At 39.5% G+C, this 21180-nt stretch overlaps 1 protein-coding gene across 4 annotated transcripts in view; it reads right to left on the reverse strand.

The window, feature by feature from the left end:
• The window catches only part of ACOT12 (acyl-CoA thioesterase 12), a 48829-nt gene extending 31022 nt beyond the window's left edge, over positions 1 to 17807 (reverse strand). For 2 of the 4 annotated variants that reach the window (XM_042989340.1, XM_042989331.1), the window contains exons 1-3: positions 17316 to 17543; positions 10743 to 10812; positions 2214 to 2274 (exon numbers count right to left, since the gene is read on the reverse strand). In XM_042989340.1, the coding sequence (XP_042845274.1) occupies positions 2214 to 2219 (6 nt within the window). In that variant the 5' untranslated portion in view covers positions 2220 to 2274; positions 10743 to 10812; positions 17316 to 17543. Of the gene's footprint in view, positions 1 to 2213; positions 2275 to 7830; positions 7854 to 10742; positions 10813 to 17315; positions 17544 to 17680 lie in introns of those variants that run through there. The other 2 variants (XM_042989320.1, XM_042989337.1) reach the window with 2 other exon arrangements.
• Positions 17808 to 21180: the final 3373 nt, after the last annotated feature.

Here is a 21180-nt window from a genome sequence, read left to right on the forward strand (position 1 = left end):
GCCAAATGTCTCATAAACATACGTAAGGGGGACTTTCACTTTGTGTCATGAAAAAGTAAGTCAGATTGGAATTACACCCTGCAAAAACAACTAGAAAACTGAACCAACTATTTTCACACTAGGATAGCAGACAATGTAGAAATGTCACCACTAAGAAGAGGGAAACAGACAAGAGGAACACTTGAATTTCTGGGCTCTCAGCCAGAAGGTAAGTCCCAGACTATGGCCAAGGAGGGGAAACTGAACCTTCCTGAAATGAGGAGGCAGAAATCAAGACCAACGCTCCTGGGATTTGTGGGCATTCCCAGAAAAAAATGTAACTACAAAAGGAAAGAATTCCAAAAATCTGCACACAGTCCTGTTAAGTGTTTGGGATGACACCAGTCTGACGTTTACAAGGTGGACGTTTACAAGGCTAGACATGAGCACCTTCTGAGGCAAAACTGATTCCTGGGGAGTGTAACATGAGCAGTCCCGAGAACTTATGCAGAACTGAGAGTCTGGTGTTCCCACCAGCCAGACCTTACTGAATACACAACATATGCAGAGACCACACAAGACTTCAACTTGGAAGAGGGACTAAATTAGCCCTAGTCAAGGCTAGGATTTACTTTCCTTGGGATCAGAAATCTGTGCTTTTAGGGGTGCCTGGGTGGCTTAGTCAGCTAAGCATCTGACTCTTCATGTTGGCTCAGGTCATGATCTCACGGTTCATGAGACAGAGTCCCTTGTTGGGCTCTGTGCTGACAGCATGCAGCATGGAGCCTGCTTAGGTTTCTCTGCACCCCCCCACCCCGCCCCGCTCTCTCTGGCCCTCACCCACCTCTTGAGCATGCGTGCATGCTCTTTTTCTTTCTCTCAAAAAAATAAACATTTAAAAAAGAATCTGTGCTTTTAAACTCACCGGTTTTTCTTTTCTTAGCTTTTAATCAAATTTCCTTTGGAAATTCTACCTTTTCTCATGGAATAGGAGGAAAAGGATAAAAGAAAAGGAGCTGTTATCCGTGTTTGGGCTGAATATAAGGTAGAGTGCTAGCCTGTAGTAGGGAGGCTGAGAAAGTACCATCACGATCGTTGCTGACAGAGCTGACTTTTAACACAAAGATTTCCTTTCTGATTTCAAGTGTTTTGTATTCTGTTCATAGGGATACTGGGGGAAAGTGACTAACTCAGGGTAAAACCATCACCATTAGGTATGGTTACTGTCAAATAGTTCTGTTGAATAGGAATATGGGTTGAATCCAGTACCTTATAATGTGACCTTATTTTGGAAATAGGGTGGTTCAGATGTAATTGGTTAAGGTGGGGTCATACCAGAGTAGGGTGGTCTCCTAGTCCAATGTGACTGATGTCCTTCTAAAAAGGAGGGATTTGGACACAGACCCTCAGAACACTATGTGAACATGAAGGCAGAGATCAGGATGATGTGGCAGAAGCCAAGGCAAATCACCAGAAGAAAGCACTGGGACACACTCTCTCAGCCCCGAGAAAGAATCAACCCTACAGACTCCTTGATTTAGCATGTCTATCCTCTAGAGATGTGAGACAATAAATATCTGTTGTTTAAGCCATCTGGTCTGTGGTATTCCACTATGCCCTAACAAACAAATATAAGTCCCTATATATCTTTTGTGCCCAAAGATCAAAGGGACTGCTACAAACCAACATAGAAGATGCAAAATGGGATCCAGTAAACCCTTTGCTACTGGTTCAATCAGAACAGAAAATTCAAAAGCCCCTGAGAATGCTGCATTCACAACTATGGTAAAGAAAATAAAACCGAGTGGGTGAAGAAGAAAAATCTAAACTTCCTTTCTCACTTCAGTTACTCTACCTTTCAAAAACTAGTTAATTATGGGGCTAGTTTCCACTAGAGGGTGCAGAGATGGAGAAAAAGCAGAGTCAGTATAATTAAGAAATAAGACCCATGGCTTGTAAAGAACCAAGAGAGTGCCCTTCTCCCTTATATGTTTACTTCCTATGTATCCTTCTATATAAAAATAATGTGTCGCATCACATTTAATTTTAGTAGCAGAGTTGACTAGGAAACTCAAGGTCCTTATTATTTACCTGTGACACTGACTCCAGGTTCAAGCACCTTCTGAAATTCAGAACCTCATGAACTCCAAATTATGCCAGGCCTCCTGCTCTGCCCTCTGTACACAATGAAAAGAGAGCACCAATAGGCAGAAGTAAGAAAAGAGGTCTCTTACCTCCATGCTTGTGCTGAACGCTCTGGTAACTTTCGCTTTGATGGTTATCACTTGTCCAACTCTAGTTAAAAAAAAGAGGGAGGGACCTTAGTAATCCTAGTACCTCTCATTTCAGACCTAAAGATTCACTTAAATGCATGTACAATCACTCTTTATCACGCTGATAATGATTATGCATGAAACTTCAGGTTAATGATAACAGAAAAAGACAGTTCTACAAACAGATGCCAGTCATTGTAAACCACACATATGTTGGTTGCCTCCTATTCAAACAGAAAGAGGCCTTTGCAAAGTTGGTGTGCAAAAGGACTTCCACAATCTGCAAAGGATACTTTGAGTGTCTCACAGCTGTTTCCTTAAGAGAAGTTAAAATAGACAAGCAAACCTATACAAATGACATTTCTTTTTTAAATGTCTGTTAACAAATACAGGGAGAAACATGCAAACTGATCAACTTCACCAGGTTTACATTGACCCTCCATTCACTCTTCATGATTATAGGGATTCTGGTCATATAGTCTGAAGTTGTTCCAAACCTTCTGTGTTCAGTCCCCTCAGTTACCACCGATCCTTTAACCTTAGCAGAAGGTAAGGGTCTTCCTAATGCAATCCTCTTCAATTTTTCTCAATGACTTTCAAACTTGAACTATATCCTCCTTACTTTTCTGTTTCAGAGGAAGAACGTTAGATCTCTTTCAGAACCTCTTTCTGTACCTGTGCCCTTGTTACCTCTTCTCAGCCACCATGGCTGGCTTAGTCAGCTCTTTCCTCTTTTGTACCCTCATCCTCTGCCCCTTCCCTGACTCTCCTTACTAGTCTATGAAAATGTCCAAGGCTACTTCTTTCTAAAAACGTTTCTCTCCAGCCGATTCTATTTCAAATTTTTTCTCTTCTTCTCCATATTCAAACTTCCTAAAATATTCATTTCTTTTTCTAACTCACAGATTTAAAATAAAATAAAATAATAAAATTAGAGTCAATCCTCTGTAAAAAAAAATAAAGCTTACACAAATCAGGGAAAGAAAAAGAAATGTCTACTGAAATGTTTAAGAAATGTTTACAACTAGTCCTGGCATTAAGCTAAGACTTCAGGATACCGTGATGAACAAGATGAGGCTCCTGACTTCAAGGAGACCAGTCTTCACTTAGGTCACCAGGATGTAAACAGATGAAGTTCAGTGCCATGAAATTTTTCAAAAGAAAAAATCGAGTATTACAAAGATAACCATAAGAAGAAGCTAATTCAGAAAGCTGGGAAAGGAGTCACAGAAGAGGTGACATTTGAGATGGGTCTTCAAAGATGAGGATTTTGCCAGGTGCAGAGGTTTGAGGGCTTCGTTTCCCATTTACTTCTCAGCCACTTGAACCTGGCTATTGCCTCCCACATCTCACTTCCGGTCCCTGTCATTTCCTAAAAGCTAAATCCAACATCTCACCTCTTTAATGTCTTTCTTCAGGAGGCTTTCTCTTCCCTTGGATTCCAGACCAGTGTTCTCTTCTCTATCTCAGCTTCCTTCACTGGTTTCTCTTCCTTAATCCATCCCTTCAGGGTCAACATCTCCTAAATTTCTGTCCTTTATCCTATTCTCTTCTCACTACACCCTCTTCTTAGAAGACCTTGTTCTTGTCCATGATTCCGTCATCTCTATTAAAATGATTCTCTAATCTCCATCTTTAGCCTGGACATCATTCTTGAAACTCAGAGCCATATTTCCAAATTCTCTCAACAGATTCAACTAATAGTTATGGAGGCTCTACTAGACTTAGTGTTAACAACCTCCACACACATTCCAATTTAACTTAATCTTTACATCCAGCATATGCAACCAAACCAATTTTCTTTTTTCTTTATATTTGTTCCTTTTAAAGTTCCTAGCTCTGTTTGGTAAAATTTCTAGAAGAGATTTGCAGTAATAGTGCCAGGCAGAGTTAAGAGTCCCTCTCCAAAGCTACTATGATACTTTGTACTCATCAACTACTAAAATGTTATGCTTCTCTGTCTCTCAGACTTGGAGTTGGGGGGGGGGGAGCAGAGCAGAAGCCATTTTTCTTGTTTTGTGAACCTGTCCTGCCTTTAAAAGTAGGAGAATTCCAAGAACCTGGTTCTCCACACCAATCTCCCGATATTGAATGTCAAATGAATGGAATAACTGAAATCTCAACTAAATAAAACCAATTTCATAGCATGGCATTCAAGGTCTTCTGTTATGTAGCTCCAGTCCACTGCTGGGCATCACCTCTCTGCAGACCAGACTCTTCCTGAACACTCTCTGCTCCTTCCCATCTTGGTGCTTAGGTTCTTACAAGTGCCTCATTGTGTGAAGTCATTTTCCTATTCACCAGAAAAAAGTCTATGCCTCAGTTAAGGCACACATCAAATGCTACTCCTCTATGGTAAAATTCTCATTGATTTTCTAATCAAAATGTGCACCTTTTAAACTACCCCACAGAACGGAGTTTGTATCTCACCCAAGGGCTGCATCCTAGCATGCTTTCTATTCTGATGATTATGTGTTTGTCTGACTCTCACCAGACTGAGTGACCACTCCACTTCAAAATTGTGCCATAATCAAATATTTATGTATCTTACTGAGTCCATTGCAGTATTTTTTGTATAGGCAATAAATACTGAAGAATTTAATTTAATTTAATTAATTAATTAATATATGATATGGTTTATAAACAAATACATGGTTTTGTTTAACTTTTTTTTAATATGAAATTTATTGTCAAATTGGTTTCCATACAACACCCAGTACTCATTCCAACAGGTGCCCTCCTCAAAACCCATCACCCACCCTCCCCTCCCTTCCACCCCCCATCAATCCTCAGTTTGTTCTCAGTTTTTAAGAGTCTCTTATGTTTTGGCTCCCTTCCTCTCTCTCTTTTTTTTTGCCTTCCCCTCCCCCATGGTCTTCTGTTAAGTTTCTCAGGATCCACCTAAGAGTGAAAACATATGTTATCTGTCTTTCTCTCTATGACTTATTTCACTTAGCATAACACTCCAGTTCCATCCACATTGCTACAAATGGCCAGATTTCATTCTTTCTCATTGCCAAGTAGTATTCCATTGTGTATATAAACCACAATTTCTTTATCCATTCATCAGGTGATGGACATTTAGGCTCTTTCCATAATTTGGCTATTGTTGAGAGTGCTGCTATAAACATTGGGATACAAGTGCCCCTATGCATCAGCATTCCTGTATCCCTTGGGCAAATTCTTAGCAGTGCTATTGCTGGGTCATAGGGTAGGTCTATTTTTAATTTTTTGAGGAACCTCCACACTGTTTTCCAGAGTGGCTGCACCAATTTGCATTCCCACCACCAGTGCAAGAGGGTTCCCATTTCTCCACATCCTCTCCAGCATCTAGAGTCTCCTGATTTGTTCATTTTGGCCACTCTGACTGGCATGAGGTGGTATCTGAGTGTAGTTTTGATTTGTATTTCCCTGATGAGGAGCGACGTTGAGCATCTTTTCATGTGCCTGTTGGCCATCTAGATGTCTTCTTTAGAGAAGTGTCTTTTCATGTTTTCTGCCCATTTTTTCACTGGATTATTTGTTTTTCGGGTGTGGAATTTGGTGAGCTCTTTATACATTTTGGATACTAGCCCTTTGTCCGATATGTCATTTGCAAATATCTTTTCCCATCTGTTGGTTGCCTTTTAGTTTTGTTGGTTGTTTCCTTGGCAGTGCAGAAGCTTTTTATCTTCATGAGGTCCCGATAGTTCATTTTTGTTTTTAATTTCCTTGCCTTTGGAGATGTGTCAAGTAAGAAATTGCTGCGGCTGAGGTCAGAGAGGTCTTTTCCCGCTTTCTCCTCTAGGGTTTTGATGGTTTCCTGTCTCACATTCAGGTCCTTTACCCATTTTGAGTTTATTTTTGTGAATGGTATAAGAAAGTGGTCTAGTTTCATCCTTCTGCATGTTTCTGTCCAGTTCTCCCAGCACCATTTGTTAAAGAGACTGTCTTTTTTCCATTGGATATTCTTTCCTGCTTTGTCAAACATTAGTTGGCCACACTTTTGTGGGTCTAGTTCTGGGGTTTCTATTCTATTCCATTGGTCTATGTGTCTGTTTTTGTGCCAATACCATGCTGTCTTGATGATTACAGCTTTGTAGTAAAGGCTAAAGTCTGGGATTGTGATGCCTCCTGCTTTGGTCTTCTTCAAAATTACTTTGGCTATCGGGGTCTTTTGTGGTTCCATACAAATTTTAGGATTTCTTGTTGTAGCTTTGAGAAGAATGCTGGTGCAATTTTGATTGGGATTGCATTGAATGTGTAGATAGCTTTGGGTAGTACTGACATTTTGACAATATTTATTTTTCCCACACATGAGCACGGAATGTTTTTCCATTTCTTTACATCTTCTTCAATTTCCTTCATAAGCTTTCTATGGTCTTCAGCATATGGATCTTTTACACCTTTGGCTAGATTTATTCCTAGGTATTTTATGCTCCTTGGTGCAATTGTGAATGGGATCAGTTTCTTTATTTGTCTTTCTGTTGCTTCATTATTAGTGTATAAGAATGCAACTTATACATTTCTGTACATTGATTTTGTATCCTGCAACTTTGCTGAAGTCATGTATCAGTTGTAGCAGACTTTTGGTGGAGTCTATCGGGTTCTCCATGCATAATATCATGACATCTGCAAAAAGTGAACGCTTGACATCATCATTGCCAATTTTGATGCCTTTGATTTCCTTTTGTTGTCTGATTGCTGATGTTAGCACTTCCAACACTATGTTAAACAACAGCGGTGAGAGTGGACATCCCTGTCATGTTCCTGATCTCAGGGGGAAAGCTCTCAGTTTTTCCCCATTGAGGATGATATTAGCTGTGGGCTTTTCATAAATGGCTTTTATGATGTTTAAGTATGTTCCTTCTATCCTGACTTTCTCGAGGGTTATTATTAAGAAAGGATGCTGAATTTTGTCAAATGCTTTTTCTGCATCGATTGACAGGATCATATGGTTCTTTTCTTTTATTAATGTGATGTATCACATTGATTGATTTGCAAATGTTGAACCAGCCCTGCATCTGTCTGGGCTACTTGCACACTGCCAGGCTTATGGTGCTGCTTTGATGGGATCTGGTGTATTAGCCAGGGTGGATCTTCAAGGTGCACAGGGGTGGGAGGGGCAGACTCAGCTCGCTTTGCCTTTGGTGGTCCGCTTAGGGAGGGGCCCTGTGGCACTGGGAGGTAGGCAGATCTGTCGGAGAGATGGATCCACAGAAGCACAGTGTCGGGTGTTTGCGCAGTGCAAACAAGTTCCGTGAGGGGAACTGGTTCCCTTTGGAGTTTGGCTGGGGGATGGGCGAGGGAGATGGCACTGCCTAGCACCTTTGTTCCCCACCAAGCTGAGCTCTGTCTTCCAGGGCTCAACACCTCTCCCTCCCAGTGTCCTCTTGCCCTCCTGCTCTCCAAGCAGAGCTGTTGACTTTTAACATTCCAGATGTTAAGTCCCGCTGGCTGTCAGAACTCACGCAGTCCGGCCCCTCTGCTTTTGCAAGTCAGACTCGGGGACTCTGCCTTGCCAGGTGGGCTGCCCTCCACTGCCCCGGCTCTATCCCACCAGTCCGTGTAGCGCGCACCGCCTCACCGCCCTTCTTACCCTCTTCCGTGGGCCTCTTATCTATGCTTGGCTCCAGAGAGTCCGTTCACCTAGTCTTCTGGCGGTTTTCTTGGTTATTTAGGCAGATGTGGGTGGAATCTAAGTGATCAGCAGGACGTGGTGAGCCCAGTGTCCTCGTACGCCGCCATCTTCTCCCAATCCATCAATATATGGTTTTCTGTAGGTAGCTTTCAATTTTCTCTTTTTATGATTCAGGTCCCATGTAAAAAATAGAAGAAGGCCCCTTTTCATGATGTTAGTGGCCACAAATCCTTTTTGATAACACCAACACAAAATGGCATAAAAAAACTAACCCATATTTCAGTGATGAGATTGCTAGTTAAGTGTAAATTACAGAATTTAAGTTTGGAAAGTACGTGATAGATACTTTATTACAATACACTTTTGGAACTCCTAAATTAATAATGGCACTTCATCTAGTCTTAAGTAAGTTTGGGTTTATAGTAATTTGTAATTTTGCTGATATACAAACTCCTATCAATTTTTTCTACTTCAAGGAAAATCACATAGCTAGTATGTGAGCTTAGTCAGTGGATCTCTATCTGCATCTGCAAGACTCTAGAATGTCAAGAGCTCTTTCAGTGACACTGCAGCTGCCTGTGAGAACAACCATTGAGAAGTGTTCAGTAAAAGTTGCTGATCACAAAAGCAGAAGCAGTGGGTTGGGAAAAGCACTGGATTAAGCATAAGGAAATCCAGACTCTAAGCACCCTCTGTCTCCTGGCTTGCTTGGGGAATTAGGCCTCAGTTTCTTGTTGTTACAAAGAGAAAGCTGGGCTGACCTATAAAGGTCTCTCCATGTCTATGATTCTAATTTCTACCAAAAATGTCTTCTGTATCAGCTTTGAAGAAGTGATTTTTTTATGCATGTGGTTTCATTTAACTTAATTTTGCTTGTATCTAAATAAATAAATGCCAAACAGGTAAATGTAGACAGTAAGGTTGGGGAGATAAACTGAGTATCTCATTGGACAAGACTACTTAGGGCTTGAAAACAATGCCAACTACCCCCATGGTCCTTGAGAACCATCCAAGACCAGAAACAGATGACTTTCTCTCTTCCTTTTCCTTTTAAGTTATGTTCATGTCTTCAAGGATCAAGATATTCAGGGAAAAACAAAAACAAAACCAGAGATACAAACATAAAAACATATAATCCTCCTTAAAAAAAAAACATATAACGCTAATTTATTACAGTTATTAGTATAAACTATTTATTTTTTAAATGTTTACATTTATTTATTTTGAGACAGAGAGAGAGACAGCACGAGAGGGACAGATGGGCAGAGGGAGAGAGAAAGAATCCCAAGCAGGCTCCCTGCTGTCAGCATAGAGCCTCATGTGGGGCTTCACCCCACAAACGAGAAGATTATGACCTGAACCGAAATCTAGAGTCAGACACTCAACCAACTGAGCCGCCCAGACACCCCTAGTATAAACTCTTTAAAAAACAAATAATTCTTAATTCTGTCCACTGGAAAAAATCTAGAAACAATGACCAACCCTATATAAACGAGCACATTTTCTGCCCAAATTGTGATCTCTACTTACAATTTCTTTTGAAGAAATTTATGACTAAGTTTTTGTAAGGAAATGTAAAAGATGAGCCCATCTTGTCAGAATTGAAATGCATCAAATATGTTAAAATCCATGGACTCATAATGACACTAAATAAAGAGAAAGAATTAAGCTTGTCTTTCCTAGACAAACTTTACTTAAGGGTAACTAAGTAATTAATGAGATAACGAGTCTCTCTACACAAATACTTCAGAAAATAAATGAAAAACAAATGACAGTATAGCACATTACCATTCTGCCAATATGTAATGAAATAATGGTTCTAAGTAATGATCATTAGACATTACGCACTCTTGACAAGAACTAATTTTACCAAAATATCAAACCTTCATCTGACCAATTTTTAGATGTAACTATCATTGTATAAGAAATACAAAGGGTGGGTGAACAGGTTAAACAGGGATACAATGAGCAAATACAAAATGTAAACTCTACAGAACAAATGACCAGGTTTGTTTAAAAAAAAAACAAAAAACTAGGAGAAAAGAAAGAAGAGAAATTTTATGTTAAAAGCTCTATCAACCATATTCAATCCTGATTCAAGAAACCAATTGTTTAATTTTTTTAAAAATATCTTTTGAGGTCATTGGGAATAATGATTTCTGTTAATGGTATTGTTATTATATTATTATGTTTTCTAAAAGAGTCCTTATCATATAGAAATATATAATGAAATATTCATAAATGATGCCTGGGATTTCCTTTCACAATAATCTAGGTGTGTGGGGAAGTATGGAGAAGTAGTGATAAAACAAGAGTTTCCATGAGCTTATTATTATTGTAGTTAGGTGATGGTCCTTGGGGATATACTATACTCTTCTATTTTTGTATATGTTTGAAACATTTGTTAATCTGGAAATTTCCTACAATAGGAGATGGTAAAGCACATAAACGCTCTCACACATTAAATGTTTTTCATAATTTAACATTTGTATTCACATGAATTAACGTTCACTCAACAACTTAATGATGAAATTCACCATCATAGATACTCTTATTATCATTAATTATTCTTCTTGTAGAGGAAGGAGCCATTAAGAATCAGCTTTTAGAAATCCAGCTCTGCCTCATACCAGAATGCCATCTATTTGGAGAGCTATTTCTCAATAAAACCAGGACTATGAATTTCTACTTCAAAGTGTTTACTAAAAGTAGGTCCTGCAATTACTATTTTATTGATTTACATTAGGTCAAATATTTAATTAACAAATTGGATCATTGACTCCAAATAAACAAGCATAGGTAATGCAAATATATGCTGCAAATGAGCCAAAAAGCCCAGGAGAAAGGTGTGATAGAGCAATACCACTTACCTAGCTGTCTCCTCAAATTGTATGTCATCCACTGAGGCTGTAACACAGGAAATCCCAGCATGCTTTTCAGCTTCAAAAACAGGCAAAAATGTGTTAATTAATAGTTATGTTTAAATATTTCAGCATAAGGGAAAAGAATAAAAGTTAAATGGATGTATTCTAGTAACTCATCCTCTGGTTCAGTGAAGTGCCACTATGCCCACACTTAGAGATGACCTGGATCAATGACAGTTCTTTTGCTCTGTAAGTTGTACTTCTACTGAATGGAAATTATTGTACTGTCTTTGATTTGAAATTCAAAACCAATACCTAGTATATCTAGCTATTTAAATAGCAATTTTATTAAGTTAGTACCAACTTTAAATATTTTGTTAGATATGACCCTTCTTTTGCTTTAAAAACAATTCATCAAAGCTATTATCCCACATAACCAGAAGCTGATTATATTTAGACCACTTAACAAGTATAAGTACTGAATAGTATAGGAGACACTGACATCAGACCCCAAATTGGAGAGCAACTTCTCTTGAGTAGCAGAGAAATATTCAGCATCTATTAGGTATTTAGTCAATATTTATTGTTCATTATTACCAAATTCTGTATGCAGTAATTATGTTGGAGAGGAGAATATTAAATAGGGTATAAAGAGATTAGGGAAGAACCCTAGCTATCCATATTCCATGCCTGCATTTAATTTGTTGAGATATTTTTTGATTGTTGATTTTGCTTTATATAAAAATATCATAACTTAATCTCTTTAGGAAAAATGGTGACATGTGCTTCTGTCAGAATTTGATTTTGACGAACATTCAGTTAAAACCCAAACAGACTGCACCGGCTTTTTAAGTGCTTTGAACCTCATTTTAATTTTGGAGACTTCACTCTTTATTCTTCACACTTTTAGAGACATGAAAAAGAAAGACAGTGAATTATACTAAAGTTGTATTCTTTGTGTGGATTACTTTAACTACAATATTACTTGATAGTGCCAGGTAAAGAGACATGGGGAAATACTCCAGAGAGCAGCTATTTAGAACACTCCTCTCTATAATCTAATTTGTAGAAAATTTCACATTCTGGTTTTATAAGTTGGAAATAACTAGCTGTTCTTCCAAACATGCACATAATACAAACTGAGTTACCAGAAAACTAACCATAGTTAGTGTGTGATTGATGGAGAGGGAATGACTGCCTTCCCAGGTATAAAGTTCAGTGAGAGGAAGGGAATGTAAAAGTACCAGACTCTAGAAATACTCAAGATGGGCTCAATTGAATTCAGTGTATCAAACATTTGTTAAATTCCTACTGATTTCCCAATACTGAGAAGTCAGTGTTATCTCTTAATAAGTCTGCTCAGTGGCAATTAGAGAGCCAGCTATAGTAGATGACATTTTAGAGCTTAAGATTTCCAGAGAACTGCCAGATCCTTGCAAATACAGGCTATAAGACATTCACTAAGGAGTACCTAATAGACATTCATTCCAGTTACCTGAGAGAGAGAACAGGATGTTGAGTTTATTAAACTATTCTTGTTAATAAAATGTTACCATGTATGCCAATATGAATAACCAGTTTTGAATGATTTAAATGATAACTAAAGTGCAATAATCAATAAGACTAATTTTTTTATTTTTATGTATTTTGATTGTATATATCGAGCATCTATTATGTATATACAGCACTATACTAGATTGCATTAGGGATCATGAACGAATATTATCATAATAATAGTTGCCATTTATTAAGCATTTATTATTGACCAGGCACTGAACTAAGTATTTATGCATGTCAATTACATGAGGTTGGTACTATTACTAGTTTCATTTTACAAACGAGGAAATCCAGGCTTGGAAAGATTGAATACAATGTTCTAAATAGTGATTTTGACTACAGAAGCAATAGGAACTCTCAGAAAAGACCAACCAAGGAACACTCTTCAGAGAAGTGCTTAGCTAAAGATGGGCTTCAGATGCTCAACAGCCATGGTTTACACTATAGACTTTTAAGGGTCATGAAATTAAAAATAGAAAATAGAAATATGGGGAACCAACATATGATCACAATTTTTATGTGTGATTATATGCAGTTGTTTTGTTTACAAGTGTGTCAGATATTAATTTAATAGGACCAGCTTGCTCTGGTTCTTGATTTTGATTGTCTTTCATACAGTATGCTAATCAAAGTGGAGAAACTCTAAAGCTATTACTGATTTCCCGGGGGAAACAGAGAAGCTGGAAACAGTAGCAGACTAGGTAAGTGGTTGTAATCCAGGTATGAGATGATGACTGATTAAAATGGTGGCATCTCCATTCATTCATTCCTTTAACTAATATTGACTGAATACCTGCGCTGTGTTAGCCTCTATGTAAGGTGATGAAAATGTAAAACAGCCATGATCTCTGTTCTCTTGGAGACTAGTGGAAGCCATGGATTAATTAAAGGAATAAATAACAAAATGAATTAAGTGCCCTGAAGAAAACATCAATTTTATGGGAGTCATAACATGAGAAACTAGACCTAGGGAGGATGTCAGGGCAGATGTCCAAGTGGAGGGGATGCTTCAGCTGATATGTGAAGGATGAGTAGGATAAAAATAGATGTGTTGAGGAGGAAGAAGAGAGAAAAGGAGAGCACACTGAGCAAAAGGAACTGCAAAGATCCTGATCAAAGTCTTTAAGGATAAAATGCAGAAAGCAAGAAGGAGAGCTGGTAAGGCTGAAGGGTCGGCTGAGAATGGACTATGCACAGGGCCTTGAAGCTCTTGGTTGACAGTTTTATAATTATTATTTAAGATATTGGTTCACTGTCTTATGGATTCCATTGTTTCTGATGAGGTCATAAGTAATTCTAACCAGTGTTCTCCTATGTATAGCACAGTGTTTTTCTCTGCCAGCTTTTAAGATTTTCTTTTCATCATAGTTTGCCTGTGATAGATGTGAGGTTTTGTTTTGTTTTGTTTTGTTTTGTGTTTGTATTAATCTTGCTTGGTGTCCTATGATCTCGAATCTGTAAATGTATGTCTTTCACCACATATGGGAAAATTTCAGCTACTATTTCTTTAAATGTTTGTTTTATGCCTCAGACTTTCTCTCATTTCTTTTGGGGCTTCTTTTACATGTATGTTATACTTTTTGATGTGGTTTTGATATATCTGTTCACTTGTTCATTTTTTAAATTCATCTTTTCCCTTTTCTTCAGACTGAATAATTTTTATTGTCCATCTTTATGTTTACTTACTCTCCTCCAATCAGCTGTTAAGCCTATCCAGTGAATTTTTAAATTTCAGATACTGTAATTTTCAGTTTGGGAATTTTCATTTGGTTCTTTTTTTAGTTTCTACTTCTCTCTTGAGACTTACTATCTTTTCATTATTTATGATGATTTTTATTTTATGATGAGTTTTTATTACATCCTCAAGCATACTTGTTATAGCTGCTATAGAATAATGGATGCTTAATTCTAACACTCGGATGATCGAGGCTTGATCACCATTATCTTTTCACTTAAGAATGCATCATATTTTCCTGTTTCTTTGTATATAAAGTAATTTTGGACTATATCCTAGCCACTGTGAGTGATACATTGTAGAAATAATGGGTTCTTACATGTTTCTCTAAAGAGTATTGTTTTGTTTTGTTTTGTTTTTCCAAGTAAGTACTTAACTAAATTCCCACTATAAAACTCTATCTCCCTAGAGGTTGTAACAGCCCTTTCCCAATTCTTTTGGCATCATCTAGCAAGGCTGGAGTTTCTTCTATGCATACATGATTCCAGCTTCACCAGAGATTTGAGCCAAAAATATAGATAGATTATACAGCTCTGCCTCTTCAGTTCTCTCCTCTCTTGAAACTTCCTCCTCACATTTAAGTAGCTGTGTTTTCCCCAAATCCTATAGCTCTTCAAATCAGCAAGTCTGTGGGTTTTCCATCAAAAATTTAGCTGGGAGCAGAATAAGGTCTTTCTTCAGGCTTAAAGGCATTAAAAAACCAAAACAAAACAGAGAAAGTTAGCTAGTACCATTCTCTTCTTCCAAGTGTTGACTTCCAAGTGTTTAAATCTGCTTTTTTTCACCTGTCAGTTGCCCATAAGTAGGTTTTATTTACTGTTTTTTCCAGAGTTTATAGCAGTTATCTATGTGCCTTTTTTTTTTCCTAATAGATACTTACTATGCCAGAAGAGGAACCTTTGTAACTCTTGATAAAGAAGACAGTGGGGGAAGATAAACAACAAATGACATGATCAGATTAGCACCTTCAAAAAATATTTTAGATTAGTGTGGAGAGGACACCAGAATGAATGGAGATGATCAGTTTAGAAACCACTGCTGAAGTTCACATGAAGGATGATGATAGGTTGGCCTAGGTGGTGGCAGTGGAGCCACAGCAAGGTGGTTGGGTTTGAGTGATTTCTTTAAGGTAACACTGATAGGACTTAGTTCATGGGTTGGGTATGTGGAAGGGGAAGCAAGGTAGAGAGAGGTATCAAGAAGGGATGACTTCTAGATTTTTGACTTGTGTTACTGTATGGACTGCATCCCATTCCTAATAGAGTGAACCCTGGACAAGATTCAGAAATGCAATACAGAAAAGGGTGAGTTTGTGATATTTCAAAATAAGAAATGTATACAGAGGGTGGAGAATGACTCAGATATGGTTTCATTCCTCTAGGCTTAAGGAATGACTAGAAAAATGGGACTACTGACAGAAATGAGGTTTAATGCCAAAATGATAGTGAACATATTTAATCTTTATTTAAATATTGAGAAGATCTTTTGGAATCTAGCAGTGTCTGGGTGTCACAGAAGAGCCTTAGGTCCATGGCTGGGATCATTATTTATCATAGTAATGGGCCTGTGGAAAAGTGCTGGTCAACAAGGAACTCTGGCTGGGAAAATGCCAGGAAAACCAGTTTTTGTATTATTCTTATCATAGAAAGGACAGCACTATGGCGGAACATTTCTCTGCCACAGATTCTGTTGCACCTTGGCTAAATAGCGTCCCTTGCTTATGTGGTGCTTCTCACCATAGAGTGTTTAACACAGGTATTTCCATGTTTCCAAACTAACTTTATCATAAAGGTTTCTTTAATGTTGTATTATTAGCAACAGAGCTATTAATCCAAAGCAGCTGGTTATCAATTGAATCAGTCTATGGCCTGAGTTTCCAAAGATGTAAAAAGGCAGACACTTTTATGACAATTGCAGCACAGCAACTGTTTATTCTTTACAGGACAGAAGCACAAAATGATCACTTCATTATTCACATAATGTATTCAGTTGCCTTGGCAATAGGCATCATTTTTATCAGCAACCTCAGTGATTTTTACACTTGTTTCCCTTAGATGGGAATTAATTTTACATTTATTCTTCCATTATTTATGTTATTATAATCAACCTCAAATACTGATAAAAACTGTTAAGAGAGAAACCAAACAGACCTATCAACAAGCATAAAACAAACAAACAGATTGGCATGAATATATGACTAAATTTTGGGGGCGGTTAACACACAGGGGATTAGAAACTCTATTGCTACTCAGTGAGAAAAGCGGGGTTCGGTCATCATCTGAACTTTACTTTTGTCCTTTGTAAAATAAGAGTCCTAAGAAACATGATCTTAAGCTCCTTCCAGCTTTAGTTTTTAATCTTAACATATTTTCCTTCACAATATACCTTTGCCGGGTCTGTTCCTGCGTTATGCAAAGCCTGACTTTATTTCGGAAATGAGATTCCAAGTTTTGGACCCATTCATCACCAACCTACCTATCCATGAAAGCAGAGGTTTTTGTTTAGTGCTTACTAAGCACTGGAGAACTAACTTTAGCTTACATGCGAATTGGCCAGGCAGAAAATAAAGAGGTGAAGAGATCAACACACAAAATAATTACAGATTGTGCTAAGCAGTAGGAAGGAAATAAAAAAGGGCATTCTGCTAAAACTGCTGGAAGAGTACAAATGTAAACAAGTGGTCAAGAAAGACTTCTCTGAGGAAAGGCTGTTTAAGCTGAGATGTAATGCATGGAAAGGGCAAAAGAAGGTCATAATGGTAAAATGAGAAGCAGGTGCAAAGGTCCTGAGAGGAGACGAAATAAGGTGTGGTAGCAACAAACTGAATGCAGAAGCAGATGTAAGAAAGGAGTAATCTATCAAACTAGATAGTAAAGAGATTTGCAACAATGTAAACCAAGAGCATGCCTTTAAGCATAGTTTTATTACTGGTGAAAATAGTTATTTTTCAATAAAATTATGTCATGGGTTTATTCTTGTTCTTTTTAAATGAATTCATTTTAAGAGATTTTGAGGGTCTCCTGGGTGGCTCAGTCAGTAGGGCATCTAAGTTCGTCTCAGGTCATGATCTCAGGGTTGCTGAGTTTGAGCCCATCATCAGGCTCACTGCCGTCAGCCCAGAGCCCGCTTGGGATCCTCTGCCCCCCACCCCCCACCTCTCTCTGCTGCCCCAACCCAGCTTGTGCCCTCTCAAAAAATAAATATTTTAAAAAATAACAAAAGATTTCGGTGATGGTCAATATCAACAAAATAACCCACATAAACAAAAGTGCGGGGTCCTCCCTTACCTAATGGGGTAAAGGAGTCCTGAGGCTGAAAGGTTTGAGAATCACTGGTCTAGGTTATTCCCGGTGTTGGATGAACTACCGCAACCGTTAGGGTCCCCAACTACTCACAACTGGAAATACCCTCTCCTTGCCTCTCTCTCCTCACGGACCCCGGGTTCAGGAATGGTGAGGACTGGGGCGCCAAGCGTCTGCCCGTACTGGGGTGGGTCGGCCTGCACCCCTGGCCTCGGGATCTTCTCATGTCCCGACCCCCACCACCCCACATCCCGGTATCCAAGCCGGCCCGCCACCCCCGCCACGCCGGCCTTCCGCGCTCCCCTTCCGCCCCCCCCCCCCCCCAGCGGCCCTCCGCGTCGGCCCCCTACCAGCCAGGCAGGCGGTGGCGTCGATCCACTTGAGAAGCTGCCCCGCGCTCAGCTCGCCGCGCGGGTTGGCGTGCGCGGGCTGGATGGCCTGGCTCATGCGCACCTCGGCGGGCTCGGGGCGCTCCATAGCCGGGCCCGCCGCGAAGCCCCTGGGCTGAGGGCGTCGGGCCGAGCAGGTCAGCGCGGAAACCACGCTCGCTCCGCAGGGCACCGGCGCCGCAGCCCTGGGCCCGAACCCCGCGCCCCGCGGGCCTCCAGGGCCCGTCCGGTGCACTGGCACGTGGGATTCGAGGTGCCGGGAATATCGCGAGGAGCGCGAAAGAGATCTCTCTTGGGTGTCAGAAGCCAAATCCGGGGCCACCAAGCTTGGCAAAGCTGGAAGCAGCCCGAATTTCTCAAGTGTAAAGGGAGGACAGCAGTACTCAGGTCAGAGGACTGTAGAGAGAATTAAATGAAGTAATGTACGTAACTCATAGCGTGTGCCTGGCTGAGGTAATACAGGTGTTTGCTAAGTAAATAAGTAGTGAGGATAACAGCCATCTGAAGAACTTGACAGACGGTGGGAGGTTAAGGATTGATTTGTTAAATGTTGTCCAGAGAATGAGGACATTTTGCTTTAGAAACTGATTTTAGAGTGTTTGACTACCTTTTCTTTCCCCTGGCTGTTCACTGCCAGGTAGAGTGGACCCTCACTCCTCAAGCCCTAGTTCAAAATACACCTTCTGATTCTTAGGATGTTAAAATAGCTCCCCCAAACCCTTTGTTATTGATCAGTTTGTTGTGAAATTACCCCCACCGCCAAGCAAACACAAAGTGCTGATGTTTGCAGGGACATGAGAGTCACTCAACAAAGAAAGGCAATCTTTTGGTTTTAATCTAGGGAATTTAAGATTAGAAACTGTCGCCTCACTATTAATGATGCCAGCAAATCCCAAGAGACTCTTTTCAGGAGACAAAATCTAGAATATTAAATGAGAATTTTCATTCTCAGCTGTTAACACAAAGCAGCCATTACACTTTCTAGAGCTGAAATCAGTGACTTTACAAAGCAGTTCTCATTCAGGAAATAGAGACACCAGAAAACCTCCAGCATCTAATAGATTCATAGTTATTGTATTGTTAGGGGTGGCTGCACCCAGGAAAGCATTTGCAGGTGAAGAAATGGAAGCCTGGAGAGATGAAGCAACATGTCAGACATAATAGGAACAGCTAAGAAAGTAGGAGCATGTGGCTTAAACTTGGGGCTCCTGATTGTCCAAAGTAGCTTACCACAAAACCTAATCGCTTTCAACAAATTGGTGATGCTTTCTCATTCCTTTACAGCCTGCTAAGCCCCAGCCTAGAGACGTTGGAATGGGACATTCTGGCAATTTTGCTTTTCCTTTTTTTTTTTTTTTTTGCAAAGATCCATATTTCTTTTTTCTTTTTTTTTTTTTTTCAATATATTGCTTTTCCTTTTAAAGATGTTTTGAGGGAGAGAGCCAAACCATAAGAGACTCTTAAAAATGAGGATAAACTGAGGATTGATGGGCGGTGGGAGGGGGGGAGGGGGGGGGATGGGCATTGAGGAGGGCACCCGTTGGGATGAGCGCTGGGTGTTGTATGGAAACCAATTTGACAATAAATTTCATATTAAAAAAAATAACAGGGCCATAAAAATCTAAAAAAAAATATGTTTTGAAAGAGGTTTCCGTCCCACATAAGCATACATACAAACTGGATGCATTGTTAGGCAAGAATTAAGTTTGGCTTTTATATAAAGCATAAAAATGACTTCTAATTGTTTATTTTAATGTTGTTATTTATTTTTGAGAGAAGGAGAGACAGAGCATGAGCACAGCAAGAGTCAGACTCTAGGCTCTGAACTGTCAGCATGGAGCCTGACGCGGGGCTGGAACTCGTGAACTGCGAGATCATGACCTGAGCCGAAGTTGGACAGATAAAAATGACTTTTTAAAACAAAGTCAAACCCATGCCTCCAAGATGGTCCTCATATGCAGTTGCATACTTATTTCAATAACAGTGTTATTACTCGTATCACCCCTTCTTGGAAAATGCCTCTAGAGTTGTTAATGCCATTTTGGCAGATCACAGTATTCAGTACATATTCATTCTGTTTGCTGATAACTTCACGGGAGGCACTTATTAATGTTGGGCTTTGGCCACATGACTTGCTTTGGAATGGAACACAGTGAGTTAAGGGGGTACTAGTTCCAAGCCTAGCCTTCAAAGCACCACATGTACCTGTTCTTGGGTATGTCTTACCTCTGCCATGGGAAGTTCATATGCCTGAGCGGCTTTCCATATCAGCATCTGGGTGCCATACTGGATCCACCTATTGCAGAGCCAGGCACCCAACCTACAGACTTGCAGCATGAAGCTGAGCTACCCAGCAGGCACACAGACTCATGAATGAGACATAACTACTTATTGTTGTTAGGTTTTGTGATTTGGGGATTATTTGTTGCACAGCCATAACTGATGGTTACATGTATGAATTTCATGTATTAATATTTTAGGAAATGCCTGAAGTTACCAAAAATAAGGTTTTTGTCCTGTTGGTTTATTTTGCATTAAAAAATGGCGACTACAGTGGTAATATTATATATGTGTTCATTTCTTTGGTTTCTGGTAAACTAGAGGAATTTCAAACTGTTTTAAGCATAGGTGTAAGAACGTAGCTTTCCAAAGGGACTATCGGAGGCAGGCAGCTTGTATCTGCATATGTATGTGAAGGGATGTTTGATCCAAAAGCAGACAAGTTCACACACTCACTATTGTGTTTTCTATGTGTATTATCTCCTATTTAGATGTCCTTTGATTATGGTTTCATATCTTTTGTTGGTTTCTCACTGATTTTTGTTTTCAGCCTCTGCCTGAAACTACTATTCTTATGTTTTTCTGAATGGTCTCTTTTTCTCCCACACAATGAAAATGTCATCTGCATGTGTGAACATTTGCTGTATCCTTTATCTGTCAAGGATTTTTGCTATTATGTTTAAAGAAAAGGCTTCCATTTTCCATTTCTGTTTAGAGCCATCTTTTGAAGATGAGCAGAATGTGAAGCCAGCTTGATTTTAAAAGGTCATGCACAAGAGCAGGAAAGCAGATCGGGAGGAGTGTGGAAAGTATGATAATAACTAGAATAAAGAGAACTTGTTTAGAATGTTGGAGTAGGAAGGAAACTAGACAGTCTAACCCCCTCATTCTGGAGATGAGGAAATGAAGTGTTTGCCCTGGGTCAGCCTTTTAGAGGTAGAGGTCAGCCTTTTAGAAAACTGAGAACAAGGGACATAAAATATAAGAAGAGAGATGGAACAAAGTGCTTCCCCTGAAGCACACCCTCCAACAAGAATTTGAAAGCAAACAGTTTATTTGGGAGGAAACTGCAGAGGGCATTAATAGGGGAATCAAAGTGTGGTCCCCAGACGAGCAGCATGGGCACTGCCTGGGAGCTTGTTAGAAGTGCAGAATCTCAGGCTTCATCCCAGACCTGCTGA

This window comes from Panthera tigris, chromosome A1, assembly GCF_018350195.1.
Source record: "Panthera tigris isolate Pti1 chromosome A1, P.tigris_Pti1_mat1.1, whole genome shotgun sequence".
Classification (NCBI taxonomy): domain Eukaryota; kingdom Metazoa; phylum Chordata; class Mammalia; order Carnivora; family Felidae; genus Panthera; species Panthera tigris.